Consider the following 19,652-nt stretch of genomic DNA (forward strand, 5'->3'; position numbering starts at 1 on the left):
AAGGATGAACTGCAACAAAACAGCAGTTTGCAGAGGAAGCAGACTATTGTACATTTAATATCATCCCAAACCCTCGTTTCAGACCAAAATAAATTGGTCTCAATCTGACAAGCACACTCGTTTAAAAAAGCAATGGGAATAATTAGCAATAGGGCTGTAGCTATCGAATATATTAGTAATCGAGTATTCAACCAAAAATGCCATCGATTAATCGAGTAATCGGATAAAATGTGTTTTTGCTTAATTAAAGTGTAATATTATGCAAGAGAAAATAAGACTCCTGGGTCTCTTAAAATGAACAACTAAGTTTCCTTTTTTAGAAAAAAATATTTGTAAATATTGAATATTGAATAAATGCATAGAATGCAATGCTTACATCAAAAATAAACATTTAATTATTACCCATTGTTTCTCTGTCTGTACTTGTACTGTGAACAATGACAATAAAGTTGACAGATGAATTAAGTGCATTTAAGTGCCATTGAGTTGGGGTTTTAAATAAAGCATTTTCTGAGATGCACATTAAACACATACAACATTAATTTATCTTTTAATTATTGAAAATTAACTATTAAAATTTACTATTTACTATTAAAAATAAAACATGGAAGAAATGTTGTGTGATTAAACCTTAAAAAAAAAAAAAAAGTTTGATTTTTTTTTTTTTTTGGTAGTAGGCTATGTACATTCTGCTGAACAATAGTCTTTAAAGGTGCTCTAAGCGATGCCGGGAGTCGTAACTTCTTGTTGACGTTCAAATTTTTAGCACTAAAAATCGCTTGCAGTAGCTCTGCTACTAAATTTATTTCAAAATGGCAATCCATGTACAGCTATGATCAGCAGTTCCTTCATCTTAGCTGAGCTTTCAACGTTGTTACGGGAAAGGATGAAACTGATTGGTTAGTTCTTGTCACATGACCCGCGGTGCGCTTACGGCATTCGGAAAAGTTGAGATGTTTTTAACTCGATGCGGTGCGGACGCGTCTGTTTTCGCGTGCGCGTCGCTTCCATTATGAGCGTGCATACCGCGCGCCTACATTGGAAATAAAGAACTGGAGCGCGCAAAAGACGCGACATATGTGAACGGCACCTTAAAAGACAACAGTCACAGACCACCGAGCTACCCAGAATCAGCTCCAGATCTCTGGAAACCATGCTAAACCATAGCAGAACACTCACTACATTTTATGGTTTGTGATGCTAAAGAAACATTTCATGACGTCTCGGACAACTGTAAATTTGTGGCTACTGTGGTTTAATTATAAGCGCTATCGTAAACTCATATTTACCATAGTAAAATAATTTTCTTTGCCTCTTTATTTTTGTATACTGTAAAAACTTCAACCACATTGGTTGAAAATGAATAAAGGTTGAAATATTATATTAGAAGTTGTACTTATATTTTTTTGTAAAGTTATCCAAAGGATTCATTAGCTAATCAAAAAAAGAACATTAGATTAATTATTTATTGTAATAAAAATAATCATTAGAGTAGTCGACTAATCGAAAAAATTATCGTTAGATTAGTCGACAGAAAAAATAATCGTTAGATGCAGCTCTAGTGCAAGATGAAGTCTGATTGGCTTCAACTCAACTATTTCCACAGGAACGGAACAATTATTAAAACATTATATTTATAGTTAACATCAGTGTGTATGGGCCTTAATGCAGTGGATAGCGATCAATAAATTTTATTATTATTTAAGGAAAATAAATGCATTAATCACAGACGAGGATTTTAGCAGGGTTTGACCCTTTTGCTCACTTTTGCTATTATGGCTCAGTCACTGCTTATAATCTCAAATTACAAGTCACGTACTTCATCCCTGAATGAATCAGCCATTCGAATGAATCAATTAAATGAATGATTCAGTGATCAAATCAGTGGCTTGCGGCCACCTGCGAGCAGTTTTAGTTACATTTTTAAAGTATCTTTTCTGTTATTTGAATCATTGAATATTTCTACATTCAAAATGTATATTTAAAACATTAACCTCATTCATGCGACCGCTGAGCCTCATTAAACGTCTGAAACTACAAATGCATTTCTTAATTTTTTTTTTTTTTGGATATAAAAGAGTTTTAATTAAGTAAAAAAAAATGCCATAAAGGTAAAAACTAAATTCCTGTAAATCACTTTAAGAGTCAAATATCACCTCGTAATGGGAGGTTAATTTTTGATTATTGATTAGAAGGTGCTCCTAATTTTAAAAAGAAATGCGTAGAGTCCTGAAATATCAACTTATTAAACATTCTGGTCTATATGTATTGGTTTATTATTATAAATAATGAAAGAAAACGAGCTACAGAGCACCACTACACACAACTTCACATTAACCATATGCTGGACACCTGAATTCAGTGTATGATGAATTATAGTTGAATCTGTGTATTACTCAGTTTCCAGTGATTAATCAACCATGAGTCAATGAGAGCGGTGTAAGCGTGGGCATCTGAGACCACAGACTCATCCTGAAGGGTGGAAACCGTGTACATACCGAGTTTCTCCACGAGTTTGAGCATCACACCGCCAATGTGGATCTCCCCGGTGACTCTGAGAGACACGTCCCTGTTGAGGTCAGTGACGTTCATCTTCAGCTCCCAGGTCCCATCCGCGTAGCAGCCGTCCGGCATCCGTATACCATCCAACGCCATCCTATAGAGACAACGTCAAAGACCATTACATCTGTCAACTCCAGCAGCTAGCGGCCTACAGGCTAAATCAAGATCAAAGCTTGTTTCGATTATTTGTATAGCACATTTAAAACAACTCATGCTGACCAAGGTGCTTTCCGAAAGAACAACATATAAAACAGAATCAGCCAGAACTAAGACAGCAAACACAAAAACAACACAAACACAAGACCATCAAATGTGCACCTACTAGCTCACACCAGATTTCAGGGAAGTAACTTAAGTGCCCTCTTAAGAGTGCTTTAAAACGACAGATCTCAAAAACTAGTCAGCTTCCCACATAGACAACATTTTGGACACTAAGTTACAGAGTGCCCTTATGATGCTCTCCAGGCAGGCAGCACACTACTTTATGAGCTAACAGCATTGCAGACAGAATAGTTAGCAAACAAAAAGGTGCAAATTTTAAAATACGTAAATACTCTTTAGCTCTGAAGGAATTGATAATGTTATCAGAATATTTAAATATTAGGCATCATACATTAGAATAATTATGAATAGTTTATTTGCAAAAACAGATAAATCTGTTTTTTTAATTTTCATAAATCATGTTTTTTTAAATGTTTTTATTGTGTTTTGTGTTAGTTGTATTTTTTAACATAATCAAAATAGTCCAAATGTATATTATTTCTAGAAGCCTGTGTTGATTAAACAAGTTGTTAAATCATAATTTAATACGTCTCAACAGAATGTCACACTGGAGGTTTAGTGAAGTTAAACCTGTAGCTCGAGCGACTAACGGTTAAACTCTGAGCTGGGGCTCCGGTGACGTCAGCAGCCCCGCTACACACGCCAACTCAATACAGACAGCCAGGTCAATGAGAGAAAACACACCGAAACGACGGAGAAAGTTACGGTTTGCTCGCTTTTTGGTTGAATACGAACACACGTTATCGAAGCCAAGTGAGCAGCAGGGTTTGAGGAGCGCAGCTAGGAGATTTTATTCAGAGTTGCGCCAGACAAATCCTGAGAGAGCCTGGGTGAAATCATAGCGTTCACTAACCTTCACAAATCCGCTGAAACAAATCCGCAAAACACCACTTCAGTCCCCAAAACTTCAACAGGCGACGTGCTTTCTGTCCTTCGACCGCGTGTTTAATCCTATCATGAGGAACGTTCCCAAAAAACAAAAATCGCCAAAGTCCAGCGGCGGAGCTCCTGAAGGGTTCTGTGTTAATGGAGTGCAGTGGGCTCTCTTGGGCTCTCTCTCTGTCTCCCTCCCCCCGCCCTCAGATAACGTCACTCACGCGGAGCGGCTCGCGCTTTCCATCATCACTTCATGACGTGTTCTTTATAAATACTGACGTACGGTATTTTTTGTAACTGTTTTCAGAAAGAACCCTTATATTGTTGAGAACACTATCAAACCTTCCTGTCAATGTGTGATATTCAAAAAAAGAACAAATTAAAGTAAATGTAGAGCCAGCTAACAGGAACCTTATCAGAACATTGGCCAGGTGTTCTCTGCTCTTTACTGCGGTGCGGTTCTAACCGTTCTTAGAAGTACAAAACATGCTTTTCCCCCTCTTTTTTACATAGTTAATTAATTATAATTTTTTTTCTTTCTGAAGTGTTTTAGTTTTACGCTCACCCAACATTATTTTAATGTTATTGTTTCAGATTCAAAAGAAGCCTAACATCCTCATGATGTCTGCGAAACGTTCATATAACAAAAACATAAAATAGATGTTGTTTTGAACGTTCAGAGAGCATTCAGAAATAACGTTTTCATAACTTAATGGAAACCTTATCAAAACGTTCTTAGAAAATATCTTTGGAGGGCTGTGAATTTTCTAGAGTAGATCTTTAAAGCATTCTGCTTTTCCAGTCGCCAGTTCACTTCAATCATTCTTAAATCGTTTTTAAGCACAAAAACTTTATCATTCATGCAAGGTTTTTTTTTCTTCTTCTTTTCTGAAATGTTTTAGTTGGACATTCACCTAACATTTTTAACGTGAGTAGCTTGTTGCAGAATGTTTGAGAACATTTAAAAGTAACGTTCCCATCATGTTAGCAAAATTATAAAATGACGTTCACATAAAAATAAATAAATAAATAAAAATGTTTTGACCGGTCAGAAAACATTAATCGCTTAATGGGAACTTGGCAAAACATTCTTGTAAAGCGTTCCACTTTTCCAGTCATTAGTTCACTTTCTCCTAATTGAAGCAGCCTAGCTATTTATCTTTTCTTTGAAATCACGAACTGAACGGGTTAACTGTGTTTAATGATTGTCATCGCTGATAGTAATCAGTTAACAGTAGCTTGTAAACACAGCACTGATGTTGAATTATTGTTTCACAGCTTCTCTGTGAGAGTAAATCCAAGCGTTAACAGGCCATCTGGAATATCATGACTACAGGGATGTACTAACCACCTTTTATGGGAATGAAATGTTGTAAGATACCTGTATGATCGACTATAAATTATTTTGCTGGTGAAATATTTAGTATCCATCTCTTTATTCTCTTTCCCTGCTCATCTGATCTCATGTTTACTATAGATCTAAGATTTAATTACATTTTATCATCATCATCGTGAAGTTGCTTCTGAAGTCAGTTATTATTGATATTATACGATATTTTACAGCTGTCCATCTGACATAAAGCCTACATGCTATTTCAGATGTGAGAGAAAAAAAAGGATAATGTTTTGATTAAAATGCATTTGAATATTGAATATGTCGAACAGAGCTGAAATCCAGCTTCTCCTGAACTCTGGAGCAGGAATCTGTGCTCGAGTCCTGGACTGAATCACAAGAATTTATAACCTCTCTCTCTCCCTGCTTCTCTCTCTCTGTGTCTCTCTCTCTCTCTCTTCTGTGTCTGGCAGGAGAGCCATTGCCTTTTTTAGGCTGTGTTTTAATTACTGTGTAAACAACAGTCTGTGATGCAGAGCAGGGAATAAAGAGGATGGGAAGAGCTTCACACAAGAAGAGTGAAAGTGAAGTGACATTCAGCCAAGAATTTGTGCTCTGCATTTAACCCATCCGAATTGAACACACACACACACTGTGAACACACACCCGGAGCAGTGGGCAGCCATTTATGCTGCGGCGCCCGGGGAGCAGTTGGTCCCTCAGAGAGAAAGAGGTGTTTCTCTCTCTCTCTCTGTGTGTGTGTATGTGTGTGTGTGAGAGAGAGAGAGAGAGAGAGAGCTGTGGTGGAAACTATTACACACATTACAACTTAAATGAGTAATTTTTACATTGAAATCATGGAATTGTCCCTAAAAAGTGTGCTTGTAATGCTGAGGATTATTTATCAAATGGTGCAAAATAGCTGTGGTTTCTGTTAATGCTATTATTATGTAGTAATTTTAATATAACAATGATTGTATCTCAAGACATGAGAAGAGCAGATACTGTAAGCTGATGCAGATTCACTGGCTGCTGTGTGGATCCAGCTGGAGGATCAGAAGTAAAGTGTCAAAGGATGGCTGCCATCTAGTGGCCAAACTCTCTCAATCATCGGTCTCTCCAGTTATAGGAGGTCCAAAACTGCTATAAATCTGATTTAAAACGCCTTCATATACACTTAAGCTCGTGTGTGTTGAACTCACATTATTCACAAGTTTTGAGATTATTCCCAAATGATCTACATTTGTACTTATCCCACTAAATGACTGACACTGACCCACTGTATTTTTTGACCACTGAAAAGAGCAGCCAGGTTCAAACCATGAGCAACGTTGCTCACGCTACGAACTAATAGATGCATAAACAAAACAGACAGACAGTGTTTGCACTATAGGTTTAAAGATACTGATTTATCTGATTTACTAACCCTTAAAGGAACAGTTCACCCAAAAATGAAAATTTGCCGAAACTGTCTTCACCCTCAGATCATTCAAGATCAGGATGAGTTTGTTTCTTCATCAGGTTTGTAGAAATGTGTCATTGCATCAGTGTCTCATCAATGGATGCTCTTCAGTGAATGGGTGCCGTCAGAAACAGCTGATAAAAACATCACAATAATCCACAGCACTCCAGTCCATCAGTGAACATCTGGAGAAGACAAAAGATGAAACAAATCCACAATATTAGTCAGATTTCTGTAACAGAAAACTCTCAACTACGAGTGATGCCCAACCCTTGAGGAACATGGCAAGACTGTGCTTTGTTTGTTGATAAACCTATAAAATATAAACAGAGAAACTGTCACGATTATTAGATGGAGTGCCCATGAACTTCAGTAGAGGGCACTCCACTCAGGACCACTCCACCCATCAACCACCAGATGTCACTTGGACACTAGCACCTCTCATACTGTTGCACCACACCCGAACTACATTACCCATGAGTCACTGCATCACAATCACCCTGCCACACCTGCACCTCATTCATCAGCCAATTTCCTTGCCACACCTGCACCTCATTTACACACACACATTAAAGCAGCACACTCACTCTCACTCACTGCGAAGTCTTGTTTAGCCTGTCTAACATTTCCGAGCGTTTCTCCCTGTGTTTTGTCATTCCCGTGTTTGATCTGCTGCCTGCCCCGATCTCTGCTTGTTTCTAGTTTCGACTCTGGTTATCCCTGACACACCTGACGCCATTCCTGATTTCTGCCTGTTTTACCATTCTTTAATAAAGCGCTGCATTTGGATCCGAACGTCTCTGGCTCAGCATTACAGAAACTGTGTGTGTGTAAATATTATTGATTTGTGCTGCCTTCCAGTGTCCTGTTCTCATTAAAACCAGTTTATCTGGTGATGTCTGGTCCTTAAATTGCCCACACAAGATGGTAAATGACTTTACCTTTGTTTGAACGTCCCGTATTTTATTTAAAAATAAATACATTGAGTTTTTTCTGAGGAAGGTTCTCTCTTGCGATGAACAGGAACACGGAGGTGACTCGTTATAAGAGCATCACTGTTATCGACTGTTTAATGACATTAACAGTAGAACTGAGATCCAGGGAAACAGGAGGTAACAGGAAAACACTGCTGATGATAAAGCTTTACTGATGACACTGTGGGATTCACAAGACAAAAACAAACAAACAAAGAAATGTGACTTTGACATGTTTTAGACAGGTTTCATAATATTCTCCACCATCCGTTCATAATCATGTGCACTGCATCAGTTATATAAAGAAATAAGGTCAAACCACAACACGATGTAGTTGTGAGAGAATGATAACGAAACCTCAAGTACCCTTCTGCATAAAAATACATTTTGTTAACAATAGTTGTGCTTCTTATTGCATTAAATAGACATTGTTCCCTCAAGTCAACACAAAAATCTCTAATGTACCCGGTTAAATAAGTGCCAGACGTTATTAGGGGTTCATTGTGCATGAAAGCTTGTTTCCACCACAGGAAATATATATATATATATAAAAGAAGAATTGTGACATTTTGTGACTTTATTGCAATTCTGATGTTATATGTTCACAATAAGAGAAAAAGAAAATCAGAATTGTGAAATGTAAACCTGCAATTAATTTGCATTTGTGTTATCACTATTTACAGTAAACTCGCAACTGTGAGAAAAAAAGTCAAGAGTTCTGAGAAAAAAAGTTGCGATTCCCTCATTTATGAATCCATGGAGGAAATGGGCTTTCACAGTTATGTGCTGCTGACTAAATAAAGGACTGGATCCCCTAGACGTGCATGGTCCAAAACTGTGCATGTACCTCCTATGGACCAGGTGCACTCTTTGGGCTTACTATATAAACAGTAATGAGGTTAGGAGCTGCAGGTTTAGGACAGTCCTGCCTCTGTGCGTTTGGGAAGGCTTAAGAAACTTTCTTCGAAGCCTCCTGAGACCCAGAGCAGACAGGATGGGATCAGTCTTTCTTGTGGAAAGTGCCGTCTGTGCTACACGGGACTGGGGTTTTCTGTCTGGTCTGTGCTCTGTGGCCTGTATATGAAGGTCAGGAGGAACAGAGCGACGTCATGGGACGTCCAGTAGGCCGTGTGTGAGGTCACAGCTGACCAATAGCGGCTCTCCACCAAACCCTCCCGAAGCTCGAAGTCAATGCGATGCTCCATCTCAGCTGTGAAACACACAACAACCAATCAGAAGGAAGAGTCAAACAGGTCTGGGATCAGTAAACACACTGCTGTTTAAAGGTTTAATGTTTCTTCTGCTCATCAATACTGCATTCACTTCATTCAAACTGTGAAATATTATTACAGTGTAAAATAAGTGTTTTCTGTGTGAATCTCTGTTAAAGTGTAATGTATTTCTGTGATGCACAGCTGTATTCATTCCTCCAGTCTTCAGTGTCACATGATCTTCAGAAATCAGAATAATATGATGATTTACTGCTCAAGAAACATTTCTGATTATTATCAATGTGGAACACAGTTGTGCTGCACAATATTTTGTGGAAACGGTGATACATTTTATTTTTCAGGATTCACAGATGAACAGAAAGTTCACAATAACAGCATTTATTTGAAACTGAAATCTCTTGCAATATTAGAAATGTCTTTACTGTCACTTTGGATCAATTGAATGCAGCCTTGCTGACAGAAAGCATTAATTAACTACTTCAAAAAAATCTTGTAACTGCTCTTCATCATTTCACTGCATTAAGAGAACACAAGTGTTGGTTGTACACACCTGCTGCATCGAATGAAGAGGAGGAAGAGGATGGAGATATGGCTGAACATGTAAAGGTGTACTGGCTGTCCTCGCTGTCACCAATCCCAGAGTCCACAGCGGACGGCAGGCTGGGTGATCGAGAGAATCGAGAGAATAAAATCTCCCCGATGCCCTTACCGATACTCGCAGCACCTGCACAAACACAAGAGTTACAGATCAGCACACAACCATCTGTCTAGTACTGCAATTATAGATCAGCTTTCAATCATACTGATATGATCATGAATTCAGAGCAGTGTGTTATTGTGCTGGTATCTTAAGGGCTTTCGTGGACAGCTGAACGTTTTTGATATTCCTCATATTCTGTGTGGTCGTCAGTACACACTGATAGAAATGAACCTTTTCCAATAAATCAAAAATTGACTTTTACCTTTTAAAAGGCATTTTTACCTTTATAAAGCCATTTTTCTAAAAGTGTCCATTATCTTTTGAGTCAGATTCTTACATTTAATCAGTGAATTACAATGAAAAGACATGTGGGCTCTTACCAAGCAGCTGAAATCAGGATCAATACATCTATTCAATGCAGAGGAAACACAGAAGCTGCATCTGAAGGGGCATTTAAATGTATTTACACACTATTGTTTCATGCAGGACATGAATGCATTTAACCTGCAGTTAATGCAGAAATAATGTTTTGATATATTAAAGTGCCCCATTATGAATTTTTGGATATTACATTTCACACAGTGTGTAACACGGCTCTAAGTGAATGAAAACATCCTGCAAAGTTTTCAATCTGAAAGTGCGTCGCTGAGCAAACAAGTTCAAAATAAATGCATATAATTAGACAGTGAAATAGTTTTTTGACCTTGCATGCACATCAGCCAGTTGTTGGGGACTCCGAAAACAAAAATAAGAACTTTCATAACCCATAATAGTGGCACGTTACACAATGCTGAATGCTGTTATCTGAAATTATTTAAATAATAAAAAGAAACGTTGAGGGGGGCGCGGCAAGATGGCGGCCATGGTGGATGTTATTTTTTAGCTGCGAAAGCCTTGGGGTGTTTTTTTCCAAATAGTCGTGAAGGGAGAAATATATTAACAAAATTTTATAGACTATGCTGCATGTATTTTACGTTGGATTATTATAGACGATAGATTTTGGAATCGTTCCCCCTCAGTTGTTGGATATTGATTTCCTCTCACGAAATGAAGCAAAGTACTATCAACAGCTCTGGTGGTGCCATTAAACGAAAAGAGAAGACTGCTTCTAAAGCATCGATACCGGTGGAGACAAAGAAAAGTCAAGAAGAAAGGATAAGCAGTGACATTGAGATGGCAGATCACTTGTACTCCATCGACAAAGATATTCAGCATATGCCAGATGAGTTTGACACGCCAGAAAAACCTCGCTCCAAAAAAAAGAAAGACGAACCGTCGCTTCTTGAGATGCAAGAGAATATTGTAACTCTTTTATCCAAGAAAATTAATGAGAGTTCGGGCCACCTGGAGAATCTGATTCGGGAAAATACACTCAGCATCGGAACTTTGAAAAAGTCAATTGACTTCGCGCTGAATGAAGTTAAAGACTTGAAAGACGAAATGAAAGTGGTGAAAGAATTCACTAAATCGCACGAGCAGAAAGTTGCTGAGCTTGAACGAAAAGTTAATGAAGCAGAAAGATATCGGAGAAGATGGAACTTGAGGCTCCACGGTGTTCCCGAGAAAGCGGATGAAAATCTCAAGCATCAGGTGATTGGAATTTGCGGCTCAGTTGCTCCAGAGTTAAAGGAGAGATGCCAGGTTGATGTGGACATTGTTCATAGACTGGGTCGGAAAGAACAAGGAAGAAGCACAAGAGTGGCGATAATTCAGTTCACGAACAGGTCTACTCGGGATCTACTCTGGAAAAGAGCGAAGAACTGTGAATTCCTTCAAGCACAGCGGTTACGGTTTACAGAAGACTTGACGGCGTTGGACGTGGAGAGAAGAAAGCTCCTGTGGCCTATGGTGAAGGATGCCAGAGAGAAAGGTCGCAAAGCTTATTTTGTGGGGAGTAGAGCCTTTGATGATGGCGTTGAAATTTTCCCCAAATAAAGGTTTGGTTCTGATGGTCTCTGACCTAATAATTCAATTGAGGATTTGTGAAGTGAATGAGAATAGAAAAAAAAAAAAAAAAAAAATGTAAGTAAAATACAAAGTAAATCCCCAGGTAAAATTATAAACGGATAAGGAATTTGCACCCTTTGAGTTACATATACCTTAGCTCTTAAGAGTTTTTCTTTAAGAGTTTTTCTTTCTTTCTTCTGTAGTTGTGTTCATTAAAAGTTCATGTCGTTATCTTTTTGTTCCTTTAATGTGAGGGGTATTCGAGATTTAACAAAACGAAAGGCTGTTTTTTTGTATTGCAAGAGATTTAATGTAGATTTTTATTTCTTACAAGAGACTCATGCTTGTTCTTCAGATGTGAATTTTTGGAAATCTCAGTGGGGCAGCGAAAATTTGGCATTCTTTTGGAAGTAATCACTCAGCAGGAGTTGCAATTTTAAAAGGTTCATTTAAAGGTAAAATTGTTAATAGCAAAGTCCACAATGGAGGGAGATGGATAATCCTAACGGTATCCATTGATGGTAAAATGTTTTTGTTAGGTACTGTATATGCCTCAAATATAAAAAAATATAATGCTGATTTGTTCTCTGAAATTGAAAATGAGATAAGCAAAATAAGGTAAAGATTTCATGATATTGAAATTATTCTAGGTGGGGACTTCAATACTGTCCCAAATGCTAAGATGGATAGAATTCCTATTCCAATTAAATCACCTACAAGTGATTCAGAGCTATCAATATTTTGTGAAAATGTAGGGGTAATTGATATATGGAGATATAAATACCCACATTTGAAAGAGTACACGTGGAGTAATAGGGATAAATCTAAACAGTCAAGAATTGATTTTTGGTTAATTTCTAGTTCATTAGAACAAAATACAAACAGAGTATCAATTGAACCATCAATATTGTCTGATCACAAAATGATTTATCTTCTCATTAAAATGAATAACGAGACATCATATAAAAGCTCTAAGACTTATTGGAAGTTTAATAATAGATTATTAGAAATTGATAGTTTTCAACATGAAATTAAGAAAATAATACAAACATATTGGAATAAAGCTAAGCGAACAAATTTATACTGTCAAAATTGGGAGCTCATGAAGTTTCAAATTAGAATTAGTGCAATTGATAAAGGCAAAGAAGTTGCGAAGTCTAATAAATTAAAGGAAGAGGAAATTATTAAAGCTATTTGTAATATTACTAATAATGACAGTGATGAGAATTCTAATTTGTTAATTAATTTGCAGGCTGAGTTAGATAAATTATATATAATCAAGGCAAAAGGTTCATTTGTTAGATCACGAAGACGTTGGTTGGAGGAAGGAGAAACTAATTCCAGATACTTTTATAATTTGGAGAAAAGGAATGGAGAATATACATCTATTAGAAAGCTTAATATTAATGGCCATGAAACACAGGACCCTATTATTATTTCAAAGTATGTATCCGATTTTTATGGTAAATTATATTCCAGCAATACATGTTCTGTAGACAAAATAGATGATTTTTTAAAACCCCTTAAACAAAATATAGCTTGTATTGAGGAAGATTTTAAAGCTCTTTGTGATAAGGAGGTATCCATTTTAGAGATAAGAACAGCTATAAAAAACTTAAATTTAACAAGTCCCCCGGTAATGATGGCTTAACTGCAGAATTTTTTAAAACATTTCAAGATGATCTAGTTGAATTTCTGTTAATGGTCTTTAAAGAATCTATTGATCAGGAAGCTTTGCCACCCTCCATGACACAAGGTCTAATATCCTTAATTCCAAAGCCTGATAAAGACCTATTGTCACTAGATAATTGGCGACCTATTACATTAATTAATAATGATAGTAAAATTATTGCTTCCATATTTGCTGAAAGGTTAAAGTTAGGATTAGAATTTATTATTGATGAGGGGCAGTCAGGATTTATAAAAGGTAGACATATTTGTAATAATATTAGACTTGTATTAGATCTTATAGATTATAATCAAATTATTAATGATAATAGTTTTATTCTGTTTGTTGATTTTTACAAGGCCTTCGATACAATTGAACATGACTTTATTTTTAAAACTCTTAAATTTTTCGGTTTTGGGGACAAATTTCAAAAAGTAATTAGAACCCTATATAATAAGATTAATAGCTCTGTAAAATTGGCATATGGAACTTCTCATAGATTCGAAATTAAAAGGGGTATTCGACAGGGCTGCCCTATTAGTCCATTACTTTTTTTGTTGGTTACACAAATTATGGCCATTCATGTTAAGAAGGACAATTTTCGTGGTATTAAAATAGAGGATACAGAAATTAAATGCACACAATTAGCTGATGACACTACTCTTTTTTTAAGAGATTATACTGAAGTTGGAAAAGCAATAAAATGTTTGCAGTTATTTTCATCTGTATCTGGTCTTTCCCTAAATATTAATAAGTGTGAGCTTATGGCTCTAGGTTCATGTGACTTTACCACAATACGCAATATTCCTGTGAAAGAAGTTGTCAAATATTTAGGTATTAAGATATCAAAAAATAAGGAAGTCAGGAATGAGTTAAACTTTACTCCTATCATTCAATCATTTGAAAAGAAATTGAACTCTTGGCTAATGAGAGATATCTCTTTAACTGGTCGTGTGTTATTGGTTAAAGCTGAAGGTTTATCCAGGTTGGTTTATAATGCTCAAGTGTTAGAGGTACCCTCCTTGCTAATTAAAATGATAGACACTAAACTCTTTACATTTATTTGGAAGAACAAATCACATTATATTAAAAAAGAAAATATTTGTGGATTTTGGATTTTAAGACCTCTAATATGATATTTAAAATAAAATGGCTTCAAAATTATTTAAAATATAAGCAAAGTATATGGTATACGGTACCTAATTTTATATTTCAAAAAGTAGGTGGTATAGAATTTATACTAAAATGTGATTATGATGTTAACAAAATACCTGTTAAACTTGCAAGTTTCCACAAACAAGCATTACTTTCATGGACTCTTATGTATAGTCATAATCTTTCCCCCCATAAATGTACCATATGGAACAACAGATGTATAAGAGTTAGAAACAAGTCAATATTTTTTGAAAATTGGTTTGAAAATGGAATTATTTGGGTTAAGCAGTTGATAAAAAATGATGGTGTTTTATACAATTATAATGAGTTTGTTCATATTTATAACTTTTCAGTTGATCCTGTCCAATATTCTTTGGTTTTACATGCAATTCCCAAGGAAATTTTGAGATTATTAGAAGGTCATAATAATTGTTCTCTACAAACAACAGTAGAAGAATTCACCTCTTGTATTAAGTTGCAGCGTAAAGATTTCACAAGTTCTGGATGTAATAATATTTTTTTGCGGTCCCTTCTTCAATCTAAATGTATACTTGCTGTTACTACTCACTGGAATTTTTTATTTAAGAAACATATTGAGTGGAGTAAAGTTTGGATGACACCTCATAAGTATTGCATTACAAACAAAGTTAAAGAGGTTTCATATAAAATTTTCCATCGAATTTACCCAGTTAAGTCACTTGTGGTACAGCGTTTTAAAGTAAACATTGAAGATATTTGTGCTTTTTGTAAAATTACCCCTGAGACTATTAAGCATTTATTTTGGGAGTGTCCCAAGACCCAAATGTTTTGGAAGGAACTTAGTAATTACTTGCAAAGTAAAGTTAGGATTCTTGTTAACTTTGAAGAAATTGATGTTATGTTAAGATGTTTTTCATTTGAGGGTGATAAAAATCTTTTGTTTATATTTGATTTAATTGTTATAATTTCCCGTTACTATATTCATAAGGTCAAATGGAATGGAAAGATACCAAATTTTGAACATTTTAAAATTGATGTTAAGATATATTTAGAAACTATATCCAAAAGTAAAAACCTGAAAGCTATGAAAACTACACAGCTGTTTGACAAGTACAAGCTTTTTTTGTAAAAAGCCTTTCTATTTTTTTTTTTTTTTTTTTTTTTTTTTTTTTTTATGTTTTTTTTTTTTTTTATTCTCTACCCCTGACATGTATGGACATGTATGGTTATGTGTACTCTTGTATGTAAAATGTTTTGTTATTATTGTATTTCAATTAAAAAAAAATAAAAATAAAATAAAATAAAAAAATAAAAAAATAAAAAGAAACGTTAAATGGGAAACTAAAACCACCAGTAGGTGGCAGCAAGTCACTGTTAATAAGTGCGTCACTGCGATTGAACCGAATCATTTAAACGAGCGATATATTCAGTGACCAAACACTGTTGTGTTGCTCAGAGACTCAAAACAGTGCAGTGCTTGTGTTTGGAATTATTTTGGTTGTCAAAATTGAGCAAAAAAAAAGGTGTCCAAGTCTCTTCATTTTTTAACTGTTTTGTAATCATGGTGATTTTCGGAGAAATAAACAGCACTCTGTGTGATACTGATCACTAACTATATGAAATGATAAAGATATAAACATTTTCATGCAGTCATGCAGTGAAAGAACGCACTCTAAGGCCTAGTCCACACGGACATTTTTATAACCGGAGTTTTTCCTCCTGCGTTTAAAAAAAAAATCCCGTCCACATGAAAACGCAATAACGTGCTATCAAGCGCTGTCAAGAGCATGCCACACCAGCAGGCGGCGATATAACCCAAATTGTAAAGTCACCTTGGCCAATCAGAAGCAGTCAGCAGCACACAATCTGACGTCAAACACAGCGGATAACGGCGCACACTCTGACGTCACAAGGCAAAAACCCCTGTTATACTGTCCACACGACAACACTGCAACCGGTGCTTCTGAAAATGCTCACCCTGGCCGTGGTTTTCAAAAATGTTCGGTTTCGGTGCCCTGAAACTGCATTTTCGTGTGGACGAAAGGCCGAACCGCGTAAAAAAAGTCACGGTTATAAAAATACCCGTGTCCGTGTGGACAGGGCCTTAATGCACACTCGCTCTAGTCTAGACTTCACATAATGTATGCATGCACTCTGTAGTAATACTCAATAATGTCAAATCACACATCATTAAAGCAACAATAACGATATTATGGCAGACGATGTATGGCACACAGTATGTATCGGCTGTACCCAGTATGCTGGCCTTGCCCAGGCTGGTGATGGACTGTGTCCTGACCAGTACAGGTGATCTGCTGGGACTGGGACTCTCCGTGTCTCTCGCTGCGCTGTCTCTCACACTTAGATAGGTGGCTCTGATCTCATCATACGGGGTGGGGCTGATGGTGTTACACCTTCAAAACAATACATCAAAACACTACTCCAGAATCAGAACAGAGAGCCTAATGTGTGGCCAGTTTAGACTTTAAACCAGGGCTCTGGAGCCCACAGGAAAAAACAACAATTGTTATTGGTGCTTTGTTGTTTTGGTGCTTCATATTTTTGAGAGAAACCATTTTTTTTTTTTCAACTTTGATAAGAACTGTTTCTTGAGCAGCAAATCAGCATATTAGAGTCATTTCTGAAGGATCATAAGAGATCATCAAAACACCATAATTATTCTAAACTTTTGTGTGTGTCACACTTTTCTTGTGTGTGTGTGTGTTTGTAACTATAAATTCATTAAAACATAACATGAAATAAAATAAAAAATATAATTTAAATGGTAAGAACTCATGCTGTCAAATGATTAATCGTGAATAATCGCATCCAAAATAAAAGAAGTTTTTGTTTACATAATATATGTGTGTGTACTGTGTATATTTCTTGTATATATAAATACACAAACATACAATATACAGTTTGAAAATATTTCCATGTATATATAGAATATATTTGTATTAATGTAATTTATATTATATATATAAATATTTTAAATGTAGAAAATTTTTCTGAAATATATGCATGCATGTTTGTGTATTTATATATACATAATAAATATACACAGTACACACGTGTATATTACAGTATGTAAACAGATGGCGAATAATCGTTTGACAGCACTAGTAAGAACACATAAAATCAACATGTAAACTCATTTCTACCTCAATGACTATTTGTTTATTAAAACACAGACAGTTCTTGAAACTACTGGAATCATTATATTAACTATGACTAAATAGTTTAATACATCAGCACTCAGTTTCTGTTAAATAATAATAATTAAAAACGTTAAAAAAAAGTTTTAGCTTATATGATTGGGGGCTCAAATATTGGACAACAGGGGGCCTTTGTGCCAAAAAGGATGAGAACCACTGCTTTAAACACTACTACAAACAGGACAAAAATAATTAAGATACTGAAAAATGAAGGTCATTTTGACTGAGGAAATATAATATGATACATTTCACAAGCATGTAGATGAATGTTCCTGATTATTATTGTATAAACTCTACCCAAATAATAAGATATCAAGACTCACCAGTGTATCTGCACAGGAGCGATATTGCTATAGTGCTTTAAAACTAGAGGCTCCAGTCGATAGGCCTGTCGGACAAGGAAATATATGACACAAACAGTTAAATGAATCCTTGCACTGCGAGTTGACGACTGAGATGCAGTGACGTGGTCTCACCACAGGATCTGTTGGGTGGAAGATGTTGAAGAGGCGCCGGCAGATGGATTTGGGCATGATGTGGTCCTGATGACCGCTGTTCCCTGGCCGGATGCCTCTCAAAGCCAGAAACACAGCCAGAGGAGACCCCATGCAGAAGAAGTTCTCCACCTGCCAATCATTTAGTGGGCTTTATTATATTCTGTAGAGATACTGTACAGATGTGCTCACCCTCAGTTCATCCAAGATCAGGATGAGTGTGTGTCTTCATCAGGTTTGTAGTAATGTGTCATTGCATCAGTGTCTCATCAATGGATGCTCTGCAGTGAATGGGTGCCGTCAGAATGAGAGTCCAAACAGCTGATAAAAACATCACAATAATCCACAGCGCTCCAGTCCATTAATTCTAATGTCTTTTCCAGATGTTCACTGATGGACTGGAGCGCTGTGGATTATTGTGATGTTTTTTTCAGCTCTCATTCTGACGGCACCCATTCACTGCAGAGCATCCATTAATGAGACACTGATGCAATGACACATTACTACAAACCTGATGAAGAAACAAACTCATTTACACTTTGAAAGGTCTGAGAATGAGCATATTATCAGCTTTTTTTGGGTAAACTATTCCTTTAATGTCCCTACATCACCTTAAACGTTAATGTAGGGAAGGGTGTGGGTTTTGATGCCTTCAGGCCCTGAAGTTGATCTTGCAGTTCTCGTACCCTGTCACAGATACAGATTAATTACAAGATATAACATTTATATTTATATGAAGAATGAGTGGTGCTTGGTTAATGCAAAACTCACCGCATTACTTTGCAGGTGCTTACCTTCGTCTGGTTAGTTGCACGTCCTCCAGCAGGTGGCGCTCTTCACGAGTGGCCCAGTGTAGATCTTCTCCCTCCAGATGATCCTGATGTTCTTGCAGACAGAAGCGCACAGGATCCCAGCCGGTCATGATATCAAAGGTGATCACGCAGCCCAGCGAGTGGGAGATGATGGACACTTTGCCTCCTCTGCTCTCAAACTCAGGGTTTCGTGAGCAGAAGAGAGAATAGAGACGGTTGAGCTCCTGCGTCAAACCTTTAGTGATCTGGAAGGATCAGTAAGATTTTTAAAGTAATTAGTTGATGCTTTCTTTCATTTAAAGTGACAGTAAAGACAGTAAAGATTATTTTTTTTAATCTAGATTAATCTCACTGTAATCTTGGAATTAATCTAGATTAAAATGGCTCATTTGAATTCTGCCGAAGGCATTCAGAATATGTGTGCTACCCAAATAAAATAAAGACTTAAAGTAACGTTAAGTCTTTTAGAATGGGTTTCTCAAGACAGGTGTGTGCTCTGATGTAAACAAGCACACATGAGACGTACATGAGGAACTCGTGAAAGACACGCTGAATGAAAGCACATTCACTCTTTGACAGCAGATGGCGCTAAACTGCAGAGAATGCAGTCCTTACCCTGGAAACCCCATAAATAAAGCAGCTGCTTTCTACTTTCTAAAATATTTTTTTGAATCATTTTAAATAGCCATTCAGATTTGTGTATTTGCTATGAAGTTCCACTTACCTATTGGTCTTTATAGTTCTTTTGCACTTTAATCTGTGCAAAACATTTAACTTTATATATATTTCTGAATTGCTTTTTTATTTAAATGTTCAGTTATTTTTTTTGTTAGAAAAAGTTATTTAACCTATTATACTATATTATACTATATTTTGAGCACTTTTTTAAACTAAATTGCAATACCGTGATAATACCGTTTACCGTGATAAAAGCATGAGCAATAATCGCAACAGGAA

At 36.3% G+C, this 19,652-nt stretch overlaps 2 protein-coding genes across 6 annotated transcripts in view; both read right to left on the minus strand.

Annotated features, from left to right (window-relative positions):
- The window catches only part of fermt2 (FERM domain containing kindlin 2), a 60,141-nt gene extending 56,222 nt beyond the window's left edge, over nt 1-3,919 (minus strand). For 2 of the 4 annotated variants that reach the window (XM_059520915.1, XM_059520914.1), the window contains exons 1-2: nt 3,698-3,917; nt 2,499-2,656 (exon numbers count right to left, since the gene is read on the minus strand). In XM_059520915.1, coding sequence (XP_059376898.1) covers nt 2,499-2,655 — 157 coding nt within the window. In that variant the 5' untranslated portion in view covers nt 2,656; nt 3,698-3,917. Of the gene's footprint in view, nt 1-2,498; nt 2,657-3,697 lie in introns of all 4 variants that reach the window. The other 2 variants (XM_059520912.1, XM_059520913.1) reach the window with 2 other exon arrangements.
- A 4,513-nt stretch (nt 3,920-8,432) lies between these two features.
- Nucleotides 8,433-19,652, minus strand: part of ddhd1a (DDHD domain containing 1a) — a 37,221-nt gene continuing 26,001 nt past the window's right edge. For both annotated transcript variants that reach the window (XM_059520910.1, XM_059520909.1), the window contains 7 exons: nt 18,678-18,940; nt 18,495-18,570; nt 17,866-18,015; nt 17,713-17,777; nt 16,425-16,585; nt 9,272-9,445; nt 8,433-8,699 (listed from right to left, as the gene is read on the minus strand). In XM_059520910.1, coding sequence (XP_059376893.1) covers nt 8,521-8,699; nt 9,272-9,445; nt 16,425-16,585; nt 17,713-17,777; nt 17,866-18,015; nt 18,495-18,570; nt 18,678-18,940 — 1,068 coding nt within the window. In that variant the 3' untranslated portion in view covers nt 8,433-8,520. The remainder of the gene's footprint in view (nt 8,700-9,271; nt 9,446-16,424; nt 16,586-17,712; nt 17,778-17,865; nt 18,016-18,494; nt 18,571-18,677; nt 18,941-19,652) is intronic.

Source organism: Carassius carassius, chromosome 32 (assembly GCF_963082965.1).
Source record: "Carassius carassius chromosome 32, fCarCar2.1, whole genome shotgun sequence".
In the NCBI taxonomy this organism is placed as follows: Eukaryota; Metazoa; Chordata; class Actinopteri; order Cypriniformes; family Cyprinidae; genus Carassius; species Carassius carassius.